At 41.9% G+C, this 23,064-nt stretch overlaps 1 protein-coding gene across 1 annotated transcript in view; it reads left to right on the plus strand.

Moving 5' to 3' along the window:
* The window catches only part of setdb2 (SET domain bifurcated histone lysine methyltransferase 2), a 27,623-nt gene extending 4,562 nt beyond the window's left edge, over positions 1-23,061 (plus strand). The window contains exons 6-11 of the mRNA XM_028463745.1: positions 19,687-20,009; positions 20,435-20,604; positions 21,161-21,378; positions 22,055-22,309; positions 22,392-22,480; positions 22,820-23,061. Of these exons, the coding sequence (XP_028319546.1) occupies positions 19,687-20,009; positions 20,435-20,604; positions 21,161-21,378; positions 22,055-22,309; positions 22,392-22,480; positions 22,820-22,988 (1,224 nt within the window). The 3' untranslated portion in view covers positions 22,989-23,061. The remainder of the gene's footprint in view (positions 1-19,686; positions 20,010-20,434; positions 20,605-21,160; positions 21,379-22,054; positions 22,310-22,391; positions 22,481-22,819) is intronic.
* The last annotated feature ends 3 nt before the right edge of the window (positions 23,062-23,064 follow it).

Below are 23,064 nucleotides of genomic sequence, written 5' to 3' on the forward strand. Positions count from 1 at the left end.
TTTATATTGTTCTAATGTTTGGTTTTCCTGGTAAACCACTGGTGGATTCTTTTCCATAGAGTTTTCTTCTTAGCGTGGCTGGACCGCTCTTGTTCTAGTTCCACATCTTTGGCTTTCAGTTGGTTCTGTGTTGTGACCAGGGCGTTCTTCAGCATGGTCACCTTTTCTTTCACCTGCTCCTCCAGACTGCAGTAGGCCTGCTCCTTTGACTTCACCACTTCTAACATGTTGGCGTTCACCTCCAACAGTTGGTCGTGTTCATCACTTTGTCTTTTGAGTTTCTCCTGCACCTGCCTGAGATCGGCCCTCAGAACGTTGTTTTCAATGTTCTGCTCATGGAACTCCTTTCTGGAGACATCTAGAACCAGTTTGAGTTGGGCCAGGTACCTGTCTAGTAATTCCATCTGGTCCGTTCTAAAGGATGTCTTGTATCTCATGTCTTCACATGTGATACACCCTGGTGGTGCTTGGTCAGGTACCAGTGTGCAGCCTGGTTCACAGGGACTCACTGGTACGGTGGCTGGTGGATGGTTCACCTGTTCATCATCACCCTTGTCTCCGGGAGATGATGGTTGGTCTCCCTTCATCTCCTGCGTCTGAACCTTCTTCCTACGAGGTGGCTTTGGCAGGGGGACTGGCGCCTTTTTGAATTTCTTAAATAAGGGCTTAGAACCCCCAATGTCACTAAAAGTAACGTCCATCGCTGGTTTTTGATCCATCGTCAATGTTTCATGAAACAGAAGCAAGGGAATGTTCAACAAAAAGTGTAGTTTTTAGAGCTTTGAGCTGTGTGTGCTACTGTAGAAGAATCCAGACACTTTCAAGTGATGTGGCTTTCATCTCCTGTGTTTGTTTTCATTTCTGTTGTCATGGTTACAATCAACACAACATTCTAAATGATGATTTGCTGCTGCTTTGTTAACAAACAATAAAATAATGAAATTAAATAAATCTAAACAGGGCTAAGAACCCCCTCTTCCCCCCCCCCCCCCCCCCCCCCCCCCACACACACACACACACACCAATAAATAAATAAATTAAAAAAAACTCAGGTGAATTAAAAGCCAAGAATTAAAAGTGGATTTAAAGCAGGATTTGAAAGTCTTCAGTGGGGGTGGGGGGCTGTTAGACGTTGGAGGGTATCTTACTTTACAGCAGGGTTTCTCAAATGGGGGTACGTGTACCCCTAGGGTTACACAATGGCACTACAGGGGGAACATGAGAGAGAGAGAGTGGAAAAATAACAAATAAAGTGTCATTCTTTGTCCCTCCCCAGGCATGAGATGACTGGAAATAATAAAAACTATAGAAATGAATCTATTCTGGAGCCACTCCCCCTCATACCAGCAACGCTTCACAGGGCCCAGCAGGGTGGTCTCCGCCTGCTTCTGGTTGCCCCGTGCTGGCCAGGAAGACCATGGTTCCCACTGTTGCTCAAACTCTTGCGGGGGACACCGTGGCGTCTTCCGGAGAGGAAAGACCTCCTGTCTCAGGTCAACGGCCGCATATAGCACCCGGGTCCGGGTCGTCTGAGGCTGTTCTTGTGGCCCCTATGTAATATTTATTTAATTTGTGTTCACCATGGGTTTTTTGTGGGGGGGGGGGGGACACGACCCCTGCACCCCCCACCATGATTTGCGCCCCTGCCCCATTTGTCCAACTACAACATTTTGTTCAGAATAATGTAAAAAAACAACAATAGAACACAATGATGGAATGAAAGTGAATTAAAATTCATGGAACTAACAGAATTTAACACAAATTTGACATAAATTGTTCATTGAGAGATTAATAAAAAAGTGTGCAGTTCAATAACAATTCCCTTATGTTGAAATTCTGAGGAAAAAAATCAGAATTCTGAATTTAAAATCAGAAAAATATCAGATTTTTGACGTTAAAGTCACACTTCTAACTTTAAAGTCATAATTCTTGAGGAAAAAAGTTATTATACTATGATTTTCATGATCTGACCCAACTTAATAACTCAGTTCAACACAACAATTATTTTTATAAACATTTTGTTTATTCATTTGTTCTTTTACATTTTTTTTAATAAAGTTTCTTCCTGCATTCAAAGGAGAAAAGAATATAAAGAGAGGAGAGAGGAACGTTTTAAATCATCATGGGGGGGGATAGAGATAAAGAGTCAAACATGAGGTTTATATTGTTCTAATGTTTGGTTTTCCTGGTAAACCACTGGTGGATTCTTTTCCATAGAGTTTTCTTCTTAGCGTGGCTGGACCGCTTTTGTTCTAGTTCCACATCTTTGGCTTTCAGTTGGTTCTGTGTTGTGACCAGGGCGTTCTTCAGCATGGTCACCTTTTCTTTCACCTGCTCCTCCAGACTGCAGTAGGCCTGCTCCTTTGACTTCACCACTTCTAACATGTTGGCGTTCACCTCCAACAGTTGGTCGTGTTCATCACTTTGTCCTTTGAGTTTCTCCTGCACCTGCCTGAGATCGGCCCTCAGAACGTTGTTTTCAATGTTCTGCTCATGGAACTCCTTTCTGGAGACATCTAGAACCAGTTTGAGTTGGGCCAGGTACCTGTCTAGTAATTCCATCTGGTCCGTTCTAAAGGATGTCTTGTATCTCATGTCTTCACATGTGATACACCCTGGTGGTGCTTGGTCGGATACCAGTGTGCAACCTGGTTCACAGGGACTCACTGGTACGGTGGCTGGTGGATGGTTCACCTGTTCATCATCACCCTTGTCTCTGGGAGATGATGGTTGGTCTCCCTTCATCTCCTGCGTCTGAACCTTCTTCCTACGAGGTGGCTTTGGCAGGGGGACTGGCGCCTTTTTGAATTTCTTAAATAAGGGCTTAGAACCCCCAATGTCACTAAAAGTAACGTCCATCGCTGGTTTTTGATCCATCGTCAATGTTTCATGAAACAAAAGCAAGGGAATGTTCAACAAAAAGTGTAGTTTTTAGAGCTTTGAGCTGTGTGTGCTACTGTAGAAGAATCCAGACACTTTCAAGTGATGTGGCTTTCATCTCCTGTGTTTGTTTTCATTTCTGTTGTCATGGTTACAATCAACACAACATTCTAAATGATGATTTGCTACTGCTTTGTTAACAAACAATAAAATAATGAAGTTAAATAAATCTAAACAGGGCTAAGAACCCCCCCCCCCCCCCCACACACACACCAATAAATAAATAAATTAAAAAAAACTCAGGTGAATTAAAAGTGGATTTAAAGCAGGATTTGAAAGTCTTCAGTGGGGGTGGGGGGCTGTTAGACGTTGGAGGCTATCTTACTTTACAGCAGGGTTTCTCAAATGGGGGTACGTGTACCCCTAGGGTTACACAATGGCACTACAGGGGGAACATGAGAGAGAGAGAGTGGAAAAATAACAAATAAAGTGTCAGTCTTTGTCCCTCCCCAGGCATGAGATGACTGGAAATAATAAAAACTATAGAAATGAATCTATTCTGGAGCCACTCCCCCTCATACCAGCAACGCTTCACAGGGCCCAGCAGGGTGGTCTCCGCCTGCTTCTGGTTGCCCCGTGCTGGCCAGGAAGACCATGGTTCCCACTGTTGCTCAAACTCTTGCGGGGGACACCGTGGCGTCTTCCGGAGAGGAAAGACCTCCTGTCTCAGGTCAACGGCCGCATATAGCACCCGGGTCCGGGTCGTCTGAGGCTGTTCTTGTGGCCCCTATGTAATATTTATATAATTTGTTTTTTTGGGGGGGGGGGGGGGGGGGGGACACGACCCCTGCACCCCCCACCATGATTTGCGCCCCTGCCCCATTTGTCCAACTACAACATTTTGTTCAGAATAATGTAAAAAAACAACAATAGAACACAATGATGCAATGAAAGTGAATTAAAATTCATGGAACTAACAGAATTTAACACAAATTTGACGTAAATTGTTCATTGAGAGATTAATAAAAAAGTGTGCAGTGCAATAACAATTCCCTTATGTTGAAATTCTGAGGAAAAAAAAATCAGAATTCTGAATTTAAAATCAGAAAAATATCAGATTTTTGACGTTAAAGTCACATTTCTCACTTTAAAGTCATAATTCTTGAGGAAAAAAGTTATTATACTATGATTTTCATGATCTGACCCAACTTAATAACTCAGTTCAACACAACAATTATTTTTATAAACATTTTGTTTATTCATTTGTTCTTTTACATTTTTTTTAATAAAGTTTCTTCCTGCATTCAAAGGAGAAAAGAATATAAAGAGAGGAGAGAGGAACGTTTTAAATCATCATAGGGGGGATAGAGATAAAGAGTCAAACATGAGGTTTATATTGTTCTAATGTTTGGTTTTCCTGGTAAACCACTGGTGGATTCTTTTCCATAGAGTTTTCTTTTTAGCGTGGCTGGACCGCTCTTGTTCTAGTTCCACATCTTTGGCTTTCAGTTGGTTCTGTGTTGTGACCAGGGCGTTCTTCAGCATGGTCACCTTTTCTTTCACCTGCTCCTTTGACTTCACCACTTCTAACATGTTGGCGTTCACCTCCAACAGTTGGTCGTGTTCATCACTTTGACTTTTGAGTTTCTCCTGCACCTGCCTGAGATCGGCCCTCAGAACGTTGTTTTCAATGTTCTGCTCATGGAACTCCTTTCTGGAGACATCTAGAACCAGTTTGAGTTGGGCCAGGTACCTGTCTAGTAATTCCATCTGGTCCGTTCTAAAGGATGTCTTGTATCTCATGTCTTCACATGTGATACACCCTGGTGGTGCTTGGTCGGATACCAGTGTGCAACCTGGTTCACAGGGACTCACTGGTACGGTGGCTGGTGGATGGTTCACCTGTTCATCATCACCCTTGTTTCTGGGAGATGATGGTTGGTCTCCCTTCATCTCCTGCGTCTGAACCTTCTTCCTACGAGGTGGCTTTGGCGGGGGGACTGGCGCCTTTTTGAATTTCTTAAATAAGGGCTCAGAACCCCCAATGTCACTAAAAGTAACGTCCATCGCTGGTTTTTGATCCATCGTCAATGTTTCATGAAACAAAAGCAAGGGAATGTTCAACAAAAAGTGTAGTTTTTAGAGCTTTGAGCTGTGTGTGCTACTGTAGAAGAATCCAGACACTTTCAAGTGATGTGGCTTTCATCTCCTGTGTTTGTTTTCATTTCTGTTGTCATGGTTACAATCAACACAACATTCTAAATGATGATTTGCTACTGCTTTGTTAACAAACAATAAAATAATGAAGTTAAATAAATCTAAACAGGGCTAAGAACCCCCTCTCCCCCCCCACACACACACACACCAATAAATAAATAAATTAAAAAAAACTCAGGTGAATTAAAAGTGGATTTAAAGCAGGATTTGAAAGTCTTCAGTGGGGGTGGGGGGCTGTTAGACGTTGGAGGCTATCTTACTTTACAGCAGGGTTTCTCAAATGGGGGTACGTGTACCCCTAGGGTTACACAATGGCACTACAGGGGGAACATGAGAGAGAGAGAGTGGAAAAATAACAAATAAAGTGTCAGTCTTTGTCCCTCCCCAGGCATGAGATGACTGGAAATAATAAAAACTATAGAAATGAATCTATTCTGGAGCCACTCCCCCTCATACCAGCAACGCTTCACAGGGCCCAGCAGGGTGGTCTCCGCCTGCTTCTGGTTGCCCCGTGCTGGCCAGGAAGACCATGGTTCCCACTGTTGCTCAAACTCTTGCGGGGGACACCGTGGCGTCTTCCGGAGAGGAAAGACCTCCTGTCTCAGGTCAACGGCCGCATATAGCACCCGGGTCCGGGTCGTCTGAGGCTGTTCTTGTGGCCCCTATGTAATATTTATATAATTTGTTTTTTTGGGGGGGGGGGGGGGGGGGACACGACCCCTGCACCCCCCACCATGATTTGCGCCCCTGCCCCATTTGTCCAACTACAACATTTTGTTCAGAATAATGTAAAAAAACAACAATAGAACACAATGATGCAATGAAAGTGAATTAAAATTCATGGAACTAACAGAATTTAACACAAATTTGACGTAAATTGTTCATTGAGAGATTAATAAAAAAGTGTGCAGTGCAATAACAATTCCCTTATGTTGAAATTCTGAGGAAAAAAAAATCAGAATTCTGAATTTAAAATCAGAAAAATATCAGATTTTTGACGTTAAAGTCACATTTCTCACTTTAAAGTCATAATTCTTGAGGAAAAAAGTTATTATACTATGATTTTCATGATCTGACCCAACTTAATAACTCAGTTCAACACAACAATTATTTTTATAAACATTTTGTTTATTCATTTGTTCTTTTACATTTTTTTTAATAAAGTTTCTTCCTGCATTCAAAGGAGAAAAGAATATAAAGAGAGGAGAGAGGAACGTTTTAAATCATCATGGGGGGGGATAGAGATAAAGAGTCAAACATGAGGTTTATATTGTTCTAATGTTTGGTTTTCCTGGTAAACCACTGGTGGATTCTTTTCCATAGAGTTTTCTTTTTAGCGTGGCTGGACCGCTCTTGTTCTAGTTCCACATCTTTGGCTTTCAGTTGGTTCTGTGTTGTGACCAGGGCGTTCTTCAGCATGGTCACCTTTTCTTTCACCTGCTCCTCCAGACTGCAGTAGGCCTGCTCCTTTGACTTCACCACTTCTAACATGTTGGCGTTCACCTCCAACAGTTGGTCGTGTTCATCACTTTGACTTTTGAGTTTCTCCTGCACCTGCCTGAGATCGGCCCTCAGAACGTTGTTTTCAATGTTCTGCTCATGGAACTCCTTTCTGGAGACATCTAGAACCAGTTTGAGTTGGGCCAGGTACCTGTCTAGTAATTCCATCTGGTCCGTTCTAAAGGATGTCTTGTATCTCATGTCTTCACATGTGATACACCCTGGTGGTGCTTGGTCGGATACCAGTGTGCAACCTGGTTCACAGGGACTCACTGGTACGGTGGCTGGTGGATGGTTCACCTGTTCATCATCACCCTTGTCTCCGGGAGATGATGGTTGGTCTCCCTTCATCTCCTGCGTCTGAACCTTCTTCCTACGAGGTGGCTTTGGCGGGGGGACTGGCGCCTTTTTGAATTTCTTAAATAAGGGCTCAGAACCCCCAATGTCACTAAAAGTAACGTCCATCGCTGGTTTTTGATCCATCGTCAATGTTTCATGAAACAAAAGCAAGGGAATGTTCAACAAAAAGTGTAGTTTTTAGAGCTTTGAGCTGTGTGTGCTACTGTAGAAGAATCCAGACACTTTCAAGTGATGTGGCTTTCATCTCCTGTGTTTGTTTTCATTTCTGTTGTCATGGTTACAATCAACACAACATTCTAAATGATGATTTGCTGCTGCTTTGTTAACAAACAATAAAATAATGAAATTAAATAAATCTAAACAGGGCTAAGAACCCCCTCTTCCCCCCCCCCCCCCCCCCCCCCCCCCCCCCCACGCACACACACACACACACACACCAATAAATAAATAAATTAAAAAAAACTCAGGTGAATTAAAAGCCAAGAATTAAAAGTGGATTTAAAGCAGGATTTGAAAGTCTTCAGTGGGGGTGGGGGGCTGTTAGACGTTGGAGGGTATCTTACTTTACAGCAGGGTTTCTCAAATGGGGGTACGTGTACCCCTAGGGTTACACAATGGCACTACAGGGGGAACATGAGAGAGAGAGAGTGGAAAAATAACAAATAAAGTGTCATTCTTTGTCCCTCCCCAGGCATGAGATGACTGGAAATAATAAAAACTATAGAAATGAATCTATTCTGGAGCCACTCCCCCTCATACCAGCAACGCTTCACAGGGCCCAGCAGGGTGGTCTCCGCCTGCTTCTGGTTGCCCCGTGCTGGCCAGGAAGACCATGGTTCCCACTGTTGCTCAAACTCTTGCGGGGGACACCGTGGCGTCTTCCGGAGAGGAAAGACCTCCTGTCTCAGGTCAACGGCCGCATATAGCACCCGGGTCCGGGTCGTCTGAGGCTGTTCTTGTGGCCCCTATGTAATATTTATTTAATTTGTGTTCACCATGGGTTTTTTGTGGGGGGGGGGGGGGGGGACACGACCCCTGCACCCCCCACCATGATTTGCGCCCCTGCCCCATTTGTCCAACTACAACATTTTGTTCAGAATAATGTAAAAAAACAACAATAGAACACAATGATGGAATGAAAGTGAATTAAAATTCATGGAACTAACAGAATTTAACACAAATTTGACATAAATTGTTCATTGAGAGATTAATAAAAAAGTGTGCAGTGCAATAACAATTCCCTTATGTTGAAATTCTGAGGAAAAAAATCATAATTCTGAATTTAAAATCAGAAAAATATCAGATTTTTGATGTTAAAGTCACACTTCTCACTTTAAAGTCATAATTCTTGAGGAAAAAAGTTATTATACTATGATTTTCATGATCTGACCCAACTTAATAACTCAGTTCAACACAACAATTATTTTTATAAACATTTTGTTTATTCATTTGTTCTTTTACATTTTTTTTAATAAAGTTTTCTTCCTGCATTCAAAGGAGAAAAGAATATAAAGAGAGGAGAGAGGAACGTTTTAAATCATCATGGGGGGGGATAGAGATAAAGAGTCAAACATGAGGTTTATATTGTTCTAATGTTTGGTTTTCCTGGTAAACCACTGGTGGATTCTTTTCCATAGAGTTTTCTTCTTAGCGTGGCTGGACCGCTCTTGTTCTAGTTCCACATCTTTGGCTTTCAGTTGGTTCTGTGTTGTGACCAGGGCGTTCTTCAGCATGGTCACCTTTTCTTTCACCTGCTCCTCCAGACTGCAGTAGGCCTGCTCCTTTGACTTCACCACTTCTAACATGTTGGCGTTCACCTCCAACAGTTGGTCGTGTTCATCACTTTGACTTTTGAGTTTCTCCTGCACCTGCCTGAGATCGGCCCTCAGAACGTTGTTTTCAATGTTCTGCTCATGGAACTCCTTTCTGGAGACATCTAGAACCAGTTTGAGTTGGGCCAGGTACCTGTCTAGTAATTCCATCTGGTCCGTTCTAAAGGATGTCTTGTATCTCATGTCTTCACATGTGATACACCCTGGTGGTGCTTGGTCGGATACCAGTGTGCAACCTGGTTCACAGGGACTCACTGGTACGGTGGCTGGTGGATGGTTCACCTGTTCATCATCACCCTTGTCTCCGGGAGATGATGGTTGGTCTCCCTTCATCTCCTGCGTCTGAACCTTCTTCCTACGAGGTGGCTTTGGCGGGGGGACTGGCGCCTTTTTGAATTTCTTAAATAAGGGCTCAGAACCCCCAATGTCACTAAAAGTAACGTCCATCGCTGGTTTTTGATCCATCGTCAATGTTTCATGAAACAAAAGCAAGGGAATGTTCAACAAAAAGTGTAGTTTTTAGAGCTTTGAGCTGTGTGTGCTACTGTAGAAGAATCCAGACACTTTCAAGTGATGTGGCTTTCATCTCCTGTTTGTTTTCATTTCTGTTGTCATGGTTACAATCAACACAACATTCTAAATGATGATTTGCTGCTGCTTTGTTAACAAACAATAAAATAATGAAATTAAATAAATTTAAACAGGGCTAAGAACCCCCTCTTCCCCCCCCCCCCCCCCCCCCCCCCCCCCCCCCCCACACACACACACACACACACACACACCAATAAATAAATAAATTAAAAAAAACTCAGGTGAATTAAAAGCCAAGAATTAAAAGTGGATTTAAAGCAGGATTTGAAAGTCTTCAGTGGGGGTGGGGGGCTGTTAGACGTTGGAGGGTATCTTACTTTACAGCAGGGTTTCTCAAATGGGGGTACGTGTACCCCTAGGGTTACACAATGGCACTACAGGGGGAACATGAGAGAGAGAGAGTGGAAAAATAACAAATAAAGTGTCATTCTTTGTCCCTCCCCAGGCATGAGATGACTGGAAATAATAAAAACTATAGAAATGAATCTATTCTGGAGCCACTCCCCCTCATACCAGCAACGCTTCACAGGGCCCAGCAGGGTGGTCTCCGCCTGCTTCTGGTTGCCCCGTGCTGGCCAGGAAGACCATGGTTCCCACTGTTGCTCAAACTCTTGCGGGGGACACCGTGGCGTCTTCCGGAGAGGAAAGACCTCCTGTCTCAGGTCAACGGCCGCATATAGCACCCGGGTCCGGGTCGTCTGAGGCTGTTCTTGTGGCCCCTATGTAATATTTATTTAATTTGTGTTCACCATGGGTTTTTTGTGGGGGGGGGGGGGGGACACGACCCCTGCACCCCCCCACCATGATTTGCGCCCCTGCCCCATTTGTCCAACTACAACATTTTGTTCAGAATAATGTAAAAAAACAACAATAGAACACAATGATGGAATGAAAGTGAATTAAAATTCATGGAACTAACAGAATTTAACACAAATTTGACATAAATTGTTCATTGAGAGATTAATAAAAAAGTGTGCAGTGCAATAACAATTCCCTTATGTTGAAATTCTGAGGAAAAAAATCATAATTCTGAATTTAAAATCAGAAAAATATCAGATTTTTTATGTTAAAGTCACACTTCTCACTTTAAAGTCATAATTCTTGAGGAAAAAAGTTATTATACTATGATTTTCATGATCTGACCCAACTTAATAACTCAGTTCAACACAACAATTATTTTTATAAACATTTTGTTTATTCATTTGTTCTTTTACATTTTTTTTAATAAAGTTTCTTCCTGCATTCAAAGGAGAAAAGAATATAAAGAGAGGAGAGAGGAACGTTTTAAATCATCATGGGGGGGATAGAGATAAAGAGTCAAACATGAGGTTTATATTGTTCTAATGTTTGGTTTTCCTGGTAAACCACTGGTGGATTCTTTTCCATAGAGTTTTCTTCTTAGCGTGGCTGGACCGCTCTTGTTCTAGTTCCACATCTTTGGCTTTCAGTTGGTTCTGTGTTGTGACCAGGGCGTTCTTCAGCATGGTCACCTTTTCTTTCACCTGCTCCTCCAGACTGCAGTAGGCCTGCTCCTTTGACTTCACCACTTCTAACATGTTGGCGTTCACCTCCAACAGTTGGTCGTGTTCATCACTTTGTCTTTTGAGTTTCTCCTGCACCTGCCTGAGATCGGCCCTCAGAACGTTGTTTTCAATGTTCTGCTCATGGAACTCCTTTCTGGAGACATCTAGAACCAGTTTGAGTTGGGCCAGGTACCTGTCTAGTAATTCCATCTGGTCCGTTCTAAAGGATGTCTTGTATCTCATGTCTTCACATGTGATACACCCTGGTGGTGCTTGGTCGGATACCAGTGTGCAACCTGGTTCACAGGGACTCACTGGTACGGTGGCTGGTGGATGGTTCACCTGTTCATCATCACCCTTGTCTCTGGGAGATGATGGTTGGTCTCCCTTCATCTCCTGCGTCTGAACCTTCTTCCTACGAGGTGGCTTTGGCGGGGGGACTGGCGCCTTTTTGAATTTCTTAAATAAGGGCTTAGAACCCCCAATGTCACTAAAAGTAACGTCCATCGCTGGTTTTTGATCCATCGTCAATGTTTCATGAAACAAAAGCAAGGGAATGTTCAACAAAAAGTGTAGTTTTTAGAGCTTTGAGCTGTGTGTGCTACTGTAGAAGAATCCAGACACTTTCAAGTGATGTGGCTTTCATCTCCTGTGTTTGTTTTCATTTCTGTTGTCATGGTTACAATCAACACAACATTCTAAATGATGATTTGCTACTGCTTTGTTAACAAACAATAAAATAATGAAGTTAAATAAATCTAAACAGGGCTAAGAACCCCCTCTCCCCCCCCACACCAATAAATAAATAAATTAAAAAAAACTCAGGTGAATTAAAAGTGGATTTAAAGCAGGATTTGAAAGTCTTCAGTGGGGGTGGGGGGCTGTTAGACGTTGGAGGCTATCTTACTTTACAGCAGGGTTTCTCAAATGGGGGTACGTGTACCCCTAGGGTTACACAATGGCACTACAGGGGGAACATGAGAGAGAGAGAGTGGAAAAATAACAAATAAAGTGTCAGTCTTTGTCCCTCCCCAGGCATGAGATGACTGGAAATAATAAAAACTATAGAAATGAATCTATTCAGGAGCCACTCCCCCTCATACCAGCAACGCTTCACAGGGCCCAGCAGGGTGGTCTCCGCCTGCTTCTGGTTGCCCCGTACTGGCCAGGAAGACCATGGTTCCCACTGTTGCTCAAACTCTTGCGGGGGACACCGTGGCGTCTTCCGGAGAGGAAAGACCTCCTGTCTCAGGTCAACGGCCGCATATAGCACCCGGGTCCGGGTCGTCTGAGGCTGTTCTTGTGGCCCCTATGTAATATTTATTTAATTTGTGTTCACAATGGGTTTTTTTTTTTTTTTTTTTTGGGGGGGGGGACACGACCCCTGCACCCCCCACCATGATTTGCGCCCCTGCCCCATTTGTCCAACTACAACATTTTGTTCAGAATAATGTAAAAAAACAACAATAGAACACAATGATGGAATGAAAGTGAATTAAAATTCATGGAACTAACAGAATTTAACACAAATTTGACATAAATTGTTCATTGAGAGAATAATAAAAAAGTGTGCAGTGCAATAACAATTCCCTTATGTTGAAATTCTGAGGAAAAAAATCAGAATTCTGAATTTAAAATCAGAAAAATATCAGGTTTTTGACGTTAAAGTCACACTTCTCACTTTAAAGTCATAATTCTTGAGGAAAAAAGTTATTATACTATGATTTTCATGATCTGACCCAACTTAATAACTCAGTTCAACACAACAATTATTTTTATAAACATTTTGTTTATTCATTTGTTCTTTTACATTTTTTTTAATAAAGTTTCTTCCTGCATTCAAAGGAGAAAAGAATATAAAGAGAGGAGAGAGGAACGTTTTAAATCATCATGGGGGGGATAGAGATAAAGAGTCAAACATGAGGTTTATATTGTTCTAATGTTTGGTTTTCCTGGTAAACCACTGGTGGATTCTTTTCCATAGAGTTTTCTTCTTAGCGTGGCTGGACCGCTCTTGTTCTAGTTCCACATCTTTGGCTTTCAGTTGGTTCTGTGTTGTGACCAGGGCGTTCTTCAGCATGGTCACCTTTTCTTTCACCTGCTCCTCCAGACTGCAGTAGGCCTGCTCCTTTGACTTCACCACTTCTAACATGTTGGCGTTCACCTCCAACAGTTGGTCGTGTTCATCACTTTGTCTTTTGAGTTTCTCCTGCACCTGCCTGAGATCGGCCCTCAGAACGTTGTTTTCAATGTTCTGCTCATGGAACTCCTTTCTGGAGACATCTAGAACCAGTTTGAGTTGGGCCAGGTACCTGTCTAGTAATTCCATCTGGTCCGTTCTAAAGGATGTCTTGTATCTCATGTCTTCACATGTGATACACCCTGGTGGTGCTTGGTCGGATACCAGTGTGCAACCTGGTTCACAGGGACTCACTGGTACGGTGGCTGGTGGATGGTTCACCTGTTCATCATCACCCTTGTCTCTGGGAGATGATGGTTGGTCTCCCTTCATCTCCTGCGTCTGAACCTTCTTCCTACGAGGTGGCTTTGGCGGGGGGACTGGCGCCTTTTTGAATTTCTTAAATAAGGGCTTAGAACCCCCAATGTCACTAAAAGTAACGTCCATCGCTGGTTTTTGATCCATCGTCAATGTTTCATGAAACAAAAGCAAGGGAATGTTCAACAAAAAGTGTAGTTTTTAGAGCTTTGAGCTGTGTGTGCTACTGTAGAAGAATCCAGACACTTTCAAGTGATGTGGCTTTCATCTCCTGTGTTTGTTTTCATTTCTGTTGTCATGGTTACAATCAACACAACATTCTAAATGATGATTTGCTACTGCTTTGTTAACAAACAATAAAATAATGAAGTTAAATAAATCTAAACAGGGCTAAGAACCCCCTCTCCCCCCCACACCAATAAATAAATAAATTAAAAAAAACTCAGGTGAATTAAAAGTGGATTTAAAGCAGGATTTGAAAGTCTTCAGTGGGGGTGGGGGGCTGTTAGACGTTGGAGGCTATCTTACTTTACAGCAGGGTTTCTCAAATGGGGGTACGTGTACCCCTAGGGTTACACAATGGCACTACAGGGGGAACATGAGAGAGAGAGAGTGGAAAAATAACAAATAAAGTGTCAGTCTTTGTCCCTCCCCAGGCATGAGATGACTGGAAATAATAAAAACTATAGAAATGAATCTATTCAGGAGCCACTCCCCCTCATACCAGCAACGCTTCACAGGGCCCAGCAGGGTGGTCTCCGCCTGCTTCTGGTTGCCCCGTACTGGCCAGGAAGACCATGGTTCCCACTGTTGCTCAAACTCTTGCGGGGGACACCGTGGCGTCTTCCGGAGAGGAAAGACCTCCTGTCTCAGGTCAACGGCCGCATATAGCACCCGGGTCCGGGTCGTCTGAGGCTGTTCTTGTGGCCCCTATGTAATATTTATTTAATTTGTGTTCACAATGGGTTTTTTTTTTTTTTTTTTTGGGGGGGGGGGACACGACCCCTGCACCCCCCACCATGATTTGCGCCCCTGCCCCATTTGTCCAACTACAACATTTTGTTCAGAATAATGTAAAAAAACAACAATAGAACACAATGATGGAATGAAAGTGAATTAAAATTCATGGAACTAACAGAATTTAACACAAATTTGACATAAATTGTTCATTGAGAGAATAATAAAAAAGTGTGCAGTGCAATAACAATTCCCTTATGTTGAAATTCTGAGGAAAAAAATCAGAATTCTGAATTTAAAATCAGAAAAATATCAGGTTTTTGACGTTAAAGTCACACTTCTCACTTTAAAGTCATAATTCTTGAGGAAAAAAGTTATTATACTATGATTTTCATGATCTGACCCAACTTAATAACTCAGTTCAACACAACAATTATTTTTATAAACATTTTGTTTATTCATTTGTTCTTTTACATTTTTTTTAATAAAGTTTCTTCCTGCATTCAAAGGAGAAAAGAATATAAAGAGAGGAGAGAGGAACGTTTTAAATCATCATGGGGGGGATAGAGATAAAGAGTCAAACATGAGGTTTATATTGTTCTAATGTTTGGTTTTCCTGGTAAACCACTGGTGGATTCTTTTCCATAGAGTTTTCTTCTTAGCGTGGCTGGACCGCTCTTGTTCTAGTTCCACATCTTTGGCTTTCAGTTGGTTCTGTGTTGTGACCAGGGCGTTCTTCAGCATGGTCACCTTTTCTTTCACCTGCTCCTCCAGACTGCAGTAGGCCTGCTCCTTTGACTTCACCACTTCTAACATGTTGGCGTTCACCTCCAACAGTTGGTCGTGTTCATCACTTTGTCTTTTGAGTTTCTCCTGCACCTGCCTGAGATCGGCCCTCAGAAAGTTGTTTTCAATGTTCTGCTCATGGAACTCCTTTCTGGAGACATCTAGAACCAGTTTGAGTTGGGCCAGGTACCTGTCTAGTAATTCCATCTGGTCCGTTCTAAAGGATGTCTTGTATCTCATGTCTTCACATGTGATACACCCTGGTGGTGCTTGGTCAGGTACCAGTATGCAGCCTGGTTCACAGGGACTCACTGGTACGGTGGCTGGTGGATGGTTCACCTGTTCATCATCACCCTTGTCTCTGGGAGATGATGGTTGGTCTCCCTTCATCTCCTGCGTCTGAACCTTCTTCCTACGAGGTGGCTTTGGCGGGGGGACTGGCGCCTTTTTGAATTTCTTAAATAAGGGCTCAGAACCCCCAATGTCACTAAAAGTAACGGCCATCGCTGGTTTTTGATCCATCGTCAATGTTTCATGAAACAAAAGCAAGAGAATCTTCAACAAAAAGTGTAGTTTTTAGAGCTTTGAGCTGTGTGTGCTACTGTAGAAGAATCCAGACACTTTCAAGTGATGTGGCTTTCATCTCCTGTGTTTGTTTTCATTTCTGTTGTCATGGTTACAATCAACACAACATTCTAAATGATGATTTGCTGCTGCTTTGTTAACAAACAATAAAATAATGAAGTTAAATAAATCTAAACAGGGATAAGAACCCCCCCCCCCCCCCCCACACACACACCAATAAATAAATAAATAAAAAAAAAACTCAGGTGAATTAAAAGTGGATTTAAAGCAGGATTTGAAAGTCTTCAGTGGGGGTGGGGGGCTGTTAGACGTTGGAGGGTATCTTACTTTACAGCAGGGTTTCTCAAATGGGGGTACGTGTACCCCTAGGGTTACACAATGGCACTACAGGGGGAACATGAGAGAGAGAGAGTGGAAAAATAACAAATAAAGTGTCAGTCTTTGTCCCTCCCCAGGCATGAGATGACTGGAAATAATAAAAACTATAGAAATGAATCTATTCAGGAGCCACTCCCCCTCATACCAGCAACGCTTCACAGGGCCCAGCAGGGTGGTCTCCGCCTGCTTCTGGTTGCCCCGTACTGGCCAGGAAGACCATGGTTCCCACTGTTGCTCAAACTCTTGCGGGGGACACCGTGGCGTCTTCCGGAGAGGAAAGACCTCCTGTCTCAGGTCAACGGCCGCATATAGCACCCGGGTCCGGGTCGTCTGAGGCTGTTCTTGTGGCCCCAATGTAATATTTATTTAATTTGTGTTCACAATGGGTTTTTTTTTTTTTTGGGGTGGGGGGGGGGGCACGACCCCTGCACCCCCCACCATGATTTGCGCCCCTGCCCCATTTGTCCAACTACAACATTTTGTTCAGAATAATGTAAAAAAACAACAATAGAACACAATGATGGAATGAAAGTGAATTAAAATTCATGGAACTAACAGAATTTAACACAAATTTGACATAAATTGTTCATTGAGAGATTAATAAAAAAGTGTGCAGTGCAATAACAATTCCCTTATGTTGGAATTCTGAGGAAAAAAATCAGAATTCTGAATTTAAAATCAGAAAAATATCAGATTTTTGACGTTAAAGTCACACTTCTCACTTTAAAGTCATAATTCTTGAGGAAAAAAGTTATTATACTATGATTTTCATGATCTGACCCAACTTAATAACTCAGTTCAACACAACAATTATTTTTATAAACATTTTGTTTATTCATTTGTTCTTTTACATTTTTTTTAATAAAGTTTCTTCCTGCATTCAAAGGAGAAAAGAATATAAAGAGAGGAGAGAGGAACGTTTTAAATCATCATGGGGGGGGATAGAGATAAAGAGTCAAACATGAGGTTTATATTGTTCTAATGTTTGGTTTTCCTGGTAAACCACTGGTGGATTCTTTTCCATAGAGTTTTCTTCTTAGCGTGGCTGGACCGCTTTTGTTCTAGTTCCACATCTTTGGCTTTCAGTTGGTTCTGTGTTGTGACCAGGGCGTTCTTCAGCATGGTCACCTTTTCTTTCACCTGCTCCTCCAGACTGCAGTAGGCCTGCTCCTTTGACTTCACCACTTCTAACATGTTGGCGTTCACCTCCAACAGTTGGTCGTGTTCATCACTTTGTCCTTTGAGTTTCTCCTGCACCTGCCTGAGATCGGCCCTCAGAACGTTGTTTTCAATGTTCTGCTCATGGAACTCCTTTCTGGAGACATCTAGAACCAGTTTGAGTTGGGCCAGGTACCTGTCTAGTAATTCCATCTGGTCCGTTCTAAAGGATGTCTTGTATCTCATGTCTTCACATGTGATACACCCTGGTGGTGCTTGGTCGGATACCAGTGTGCAACCTGGTTCACAGGGACTCACTGGTACGGTGGCTGGTGGATGGTTCACCTGTTCATCATCACCCTTGTCTCTGGGAGATGATGGTTGGTCTCCCTTCATCTCCTGCGTCTGAACCTTCTTCCTACGAGGTGGCTTTGGCAGGGGGACTGGCGCCTTTTTGAATTTCTTAAATAAGGGCTCAGAACCCCCAATGTCACTAAAAGTAACGTCCATCGCTGGTTTTTGATCCATCGTCAATGTTTCATGAAACAAAAGCAAGAGAATCTTCAACAAAAAGTGTAGTTTTTAGAGCTTTGAGCTGTGTGTGCTACTGTAGAAGAATCCAGACACTTTCAAGTGATGTGGCTTTCATCTCCTGTGTTTGTTTACATTTCTGTTGTCATGGTTACAATCAACACAACATTCTAAATGATGATTTGCTGCTGCTTTGTTAACAAACAATAAAATAATGAAGTTAAATAAATCTAAACAGGGCTAAGAACCCCCTCCCCCCCCCCCCCCACACACACCAATAAATAAATAAATTAAAAAAAAACTCAGGTGAATTAAAAGCCAAGATTTAAAAGTGGATTTAAAACAGGATTTGAAAGTCTTCAGTGGGGGTGGGGGGCTGTTAGACGTTGGAGGGTATCTTACTTTACAGCAGGGTTTCTCAAATGGGGGTACGTGTACCCCTAGGGTTACACAATGGCACTACAGGGGGAACATGAGAGAGAGAGAGTGGAAAAATAACAAATAAAGTGTCAGTCTTTGTCCCTCCCCAGGCATGAGATGACTGGAAATAATAAAAACTATAGAAATGAATCTATTTAGGAGCCACTAAATTTATTTTTTAACCTATGTGGGGTCACCTGAAATTTCTGAAATATTTAATTAATTATTATTATTATTATTATTATTAAAACAACACATCTTAAACAACTGTATTTCTATATTTTCACTTTTTGAATACAGTTTAACTAAAATAAAAATAAAGTAAAAGTAAAAATAAATACATATCTGAGCTCAAACATGATTGAAAACTTTCAAAATAGGGTCACGATCTAAAAAAGGTTGTTAACCACTGCATTAAATACTGTTTATTTCCACTTATTTACTGTTAGATTTTTTTAAATGTGTGTTATCACTCGTTCATTTCATCATTATGTTATATTGTTGTTTTTTAATAGTTTTATTTTACTTTTTGTAAGTCACTTCATGTCAAAAACCTACTTTTTCAAATTAGTCCTTGGGGCTTTGTCTCATCAGCATGAAACTTTTCACGTAGAGTCTTCAGTTGGACTTGATCTAAAGTTGATAAAATCATTTTGTTTGTTCAAAATATGCGCAAATAATTACAGAGTGAAGTTTTCTAGCTAGCTATAAAAATGTATAACTGTTGCATATCTCTGTCAAAATAAATGCTAACAACACCAAATCTGAGATCCTTGGTTGACATGTGACTGTGGGGATATGAGCAAAATTTAAATAATTTACGCCACTAGGGGGCGCTGCAAATATGGGAAATTTATATCTCCTAAATGGCACGATCGATTTTTTTACCAAATTTGGTGGGTTTGACCTTGGGACGCTCCTGGGACCGTATCTCAAAGTTAATTGCGATTGGTCAAAGTGGGTGTGGCTTATTACACCATAACATAAAAATAAACAAACTTTTATATCAGCTTAAGTAATATGTTGAGGGATGTGAAATTTACAGGGTAACTATAGAAGAGCAAACAGATCACCCATACCAAAAAGTGTACCACTAGGTGGTGCTATAATGGGTGCAAACGCATTTAGGCCTGTAACTTTCACATTTTAAATCATATCTTCCAAAACTTCATATCCACCTGTTCACAGCAAACGGCACGTTGGTCTGTGTCCTGACGCTCGCCACGAGTTCGTCATCCTTTGTGACGTACTTCCACGAGAGTCGCGTGTGAAGACTTGGCCCCCTTTCATAACTGCTTGCAGTTCTAGTTGACTTTGTAATTGCCATGGAAATTCTATGAAAATTGTTTATTAGAATTTTACACAAAACTAGTATTTTATTATTATTATTATCATGTGTTTCATATCAAGCTTTCCCACATAAATAGTCATTTTGTATATTATATATAAAGATCTCATCTCGTCTTCACAGGCTGACGACTTCTGCTTTAACGCAGCAGTGCGGATTGATCCTCCTGCTCTGATTGGCCCAGAGGATCAGGACTTAAGTCGGGGGGCGGAGCCTGTGCAGGTGCAGCTGATTGGCTGCAGCGGAGGAGAGCGCCCGGCCGACTTCCGCTATAGGAGGGGCCGCTGGCCTCACGGCTGCTTCCTGAGCAGAGGCCCCGCCCTCTTCAGCACCTGCTGCGACTGCACAGACGGCTGCAGCGACGCAACCCGCTGCGCCTGCGTCGCCATGACAACCGAGGGCCGCCACTACCTGCACCAACGGCTGCTGCAGCCCGTGGACTCTGGGTTGGTTTGTTTGTTTGTTTGTATAACTTCTGACCAGGGTTGGGTTCAATTACTATTTGCAGTTGCAATTATTCAATTACATTTCAATTGTGACTACAACTACCTGCATATTTTCCAATTACAATTAAATTACAATATTTTTTTTTATCCTCAGAAAGTCAATTACAAATATGTTCTCAATTACTAAAGGTCAATTACAATTAATCACAATTACTGAGTCTGAAATAAATAAAACAATAAAAGTGAGATTTTCCTCTTGTGTTAGCTTTCTGTTAGCATCTCTAATGCTAACGGGTCCTAAATTAGCTGTAAAATACATTCACCTGCCTTTGAGCAGGTTCAGTTCATGGAGAGTGTTACCATGGTGACAGGAATGGGATACTCAGAGTTTGAACACCACTCAGCTGTTTGTTTATTTACATCAGACTGTACGAGTGCGGCCCGTGGTGCGGCTGTGACCGTACTCGCTGTCAGAATCGTTTGGTCCAACGAGGGCTCAGAGTTCGCCTGCAGGTCTTTTTAACAGACAACCGAGGATGGGGAGTCCGTTGCCGTGACGACCTGGATGCCGGTACCTTCATCTGTATCTATGCAGGTGAGTGTTGATGGGCATTGGGGCGGAGCCTGACAGAACGAGACAATCCTTGGGCTGATGATTGGAGAGGATGCTATAGCCCCGCCCCTTTTCTTTTTGACCCTGCTAAGCTAGCGCTGCTACGTGCTAAGCTAACCAAAATATGTGAGACTGATCGCTGGTTTGGAGTTCATTAGAGCTGCAACTAATGAATATTTTCATAATCGCTTAATCGGCCAAATAGATGAATCAATTAATCAGATTTTTTTTAAACACAAATAAAAGTGTCTCCCACGCACACACAATAATACTTCGATTTTTAAACGCACACACTGCACCCACAAACATTTGTGGTGTGCACACACACAATTCTCTGCAGGTGAATCAAACGTTTCTGCGTCACGGTCAGTGACATAAATCCCACACAATTAATTGATAATGAAATTCGTTGCCAACGCGTTCAATAGTCGATTTTTATTGATTTTATCGACATCCACAGTCTTTGCAATACATGAAGTATTTAATATTATTTGTCTATGATTAACACGATTCACTGTTGTTTGTAATAAATCTGTAGGCGTCGTCCTGTGTCGCGTCCCGACTCCGGCCGACCCTCCGCCTCCCAAACTGACACGCTCCGACCTGCCGTCGGACGACGAAGTGGAGGTTGTTACCGAGTGGTTGGCTCCTCCCCTTTTAGAGGGACGAAGCCAGCTGCTGGATGTCCCGCCCACCTCACCATCTCTACATGTGCCCGTCATCCAGAGGTCAGCTGACCCCGCCGACCAAGACCAGGTCAGACCCTAGGAACATCTACTGAAAATATGTATCTGAAGATCAATCATTTATTTTAATTTTTTGGATGAAAATAATTTCAAATTAATTCTTTCAGGTAATCATGATACACGTTTCATCCCGCAGATCCTTAAAAAGTCTTAAAATACATTAAATTCATGAATCTAAAAATAAGGCCTTTAATTGTCATAAAAATGTCTTAAATCATCTTTTCAAAAGTCTTCAATTTTAACACATAATAGTATGATTTTGTATAAATAATAACATTAGTTTTTCGTTTTTTTTTATGTATAAACAACGTAGGAAAATTGTCTGTCTAATAAAGATTTTTCTTAATTATTTTGTATTTTCGTTTTAATAGATTTCTGGCAGTTTTTTAGTCATTTTGTGTTTTTAGAGTAATTTTGATTATTTTAGTTTGTTTTTTTTGTGTGTATTTTACTGTCATTTTGTGTATTTTTGTGTGTTTACGAGAAAAAAATGACCCTAACTCTGTGTTATTAATGGTGTTTTTTCCCACAGTTATGTTTACTGTGAAGTTGGTCTTAGATTTAATTTCAAATGGCAATAAAAAGTCTTAAAAATTGAATTTTAATTTGAATGTGTTTGTTGTTTCAGAGTGACGGTTAGTCCTCAAACATAGGGGGATTTTTAGAATAAAATCTGTTTTCTTCAGATTCAGGCGGTCCTGGTTGGAAGTCCAGAGAAGACGCCGGCAGCTCCTTCCCTCAGTAAACAACAACAAAAACAACAGGAAGAAGAACTGCACACAAACAAATCCCGCCCCCCCATTGGCCACAGCGTGTCAGCTGACCCTCCTCAGCTGCAGCAGCAGCCGCTCACCGTCACCAAGAAGAGACCGAAGACGATGGACAACGACGTGTGTTACATCGACGCCAGCAGAGAGGGAAACGTCAGTCGCTTCATCAACGTAAGTACAGACAGACAGACAGACAGAGACTGACAGACCAACGGGTTATTAATGTGAGTTTCCTTTGACCTTTGACCTCCAGCATAGCTGTCAGCCAAACCTGTTCATTCAGAACGTTTTCACTGACTCTCATGACCCAGCGTTCCCTGTGCTCGCCTTCTTCACCAACAGGTCAGTTACTGTGTCTGTAGCCCTGTCCAGGGTTGGGCTCAATTATAATTATAATTGGTAATTAATTACAATTATGGCCACAGATTGAAATACAGTGCTCAGACTTTTACCATTGAACGACATTTCCTTTCAATGTGTGACGTTGACCTTCACTACAAGTATTTTTGTAGTATTTTTTTTTTGGTTTGAACTTTATCTGTGTTATTATATAATAAACAATATCTTTACATTTCGTTTTGATTTACCAAATAAAGGATTGTGTGGTTTTTGCAATAAAACAATGTGATTTATTGTGGTTTTAAAAGTTCTACACAGTACGTCATTAGTTGTCTGTTACAGGTCAGTACCCGCCGGCTCCGAACTCACTGCCAACTTCAGCTCCGACTGCGATGTGATGACATCATCACATGAGGTCACATGTCTGTGCAGGAGCAGCAGTTGCCGTGGGCAACTGTTCATCCAGGAAATGCTGAGGGATGGTTGTGAGGTTGAAAGTCATGCTCACTGAAAGATGCTGTTTATTTTATTTTTATTTTTTTACATGAAGTTTGTCACAATAAAAGATTTTCGTTTTGATAGAATTT

The sequence above is a fragment of the Gouania willdenowi genome, chromosome 2 (assembly GCF_900634775.1).
Source record: "Gouania willdenowi chromosome 2, fGouWil2.1, whole genome shotgun sequence".
Taxonomy (NCBI): Eukaryota; Metazoa; Chordata; class Actinopteri; order Blenniiformes; family Gobiesocidae; genus Gouania; species Gouania willdenowi.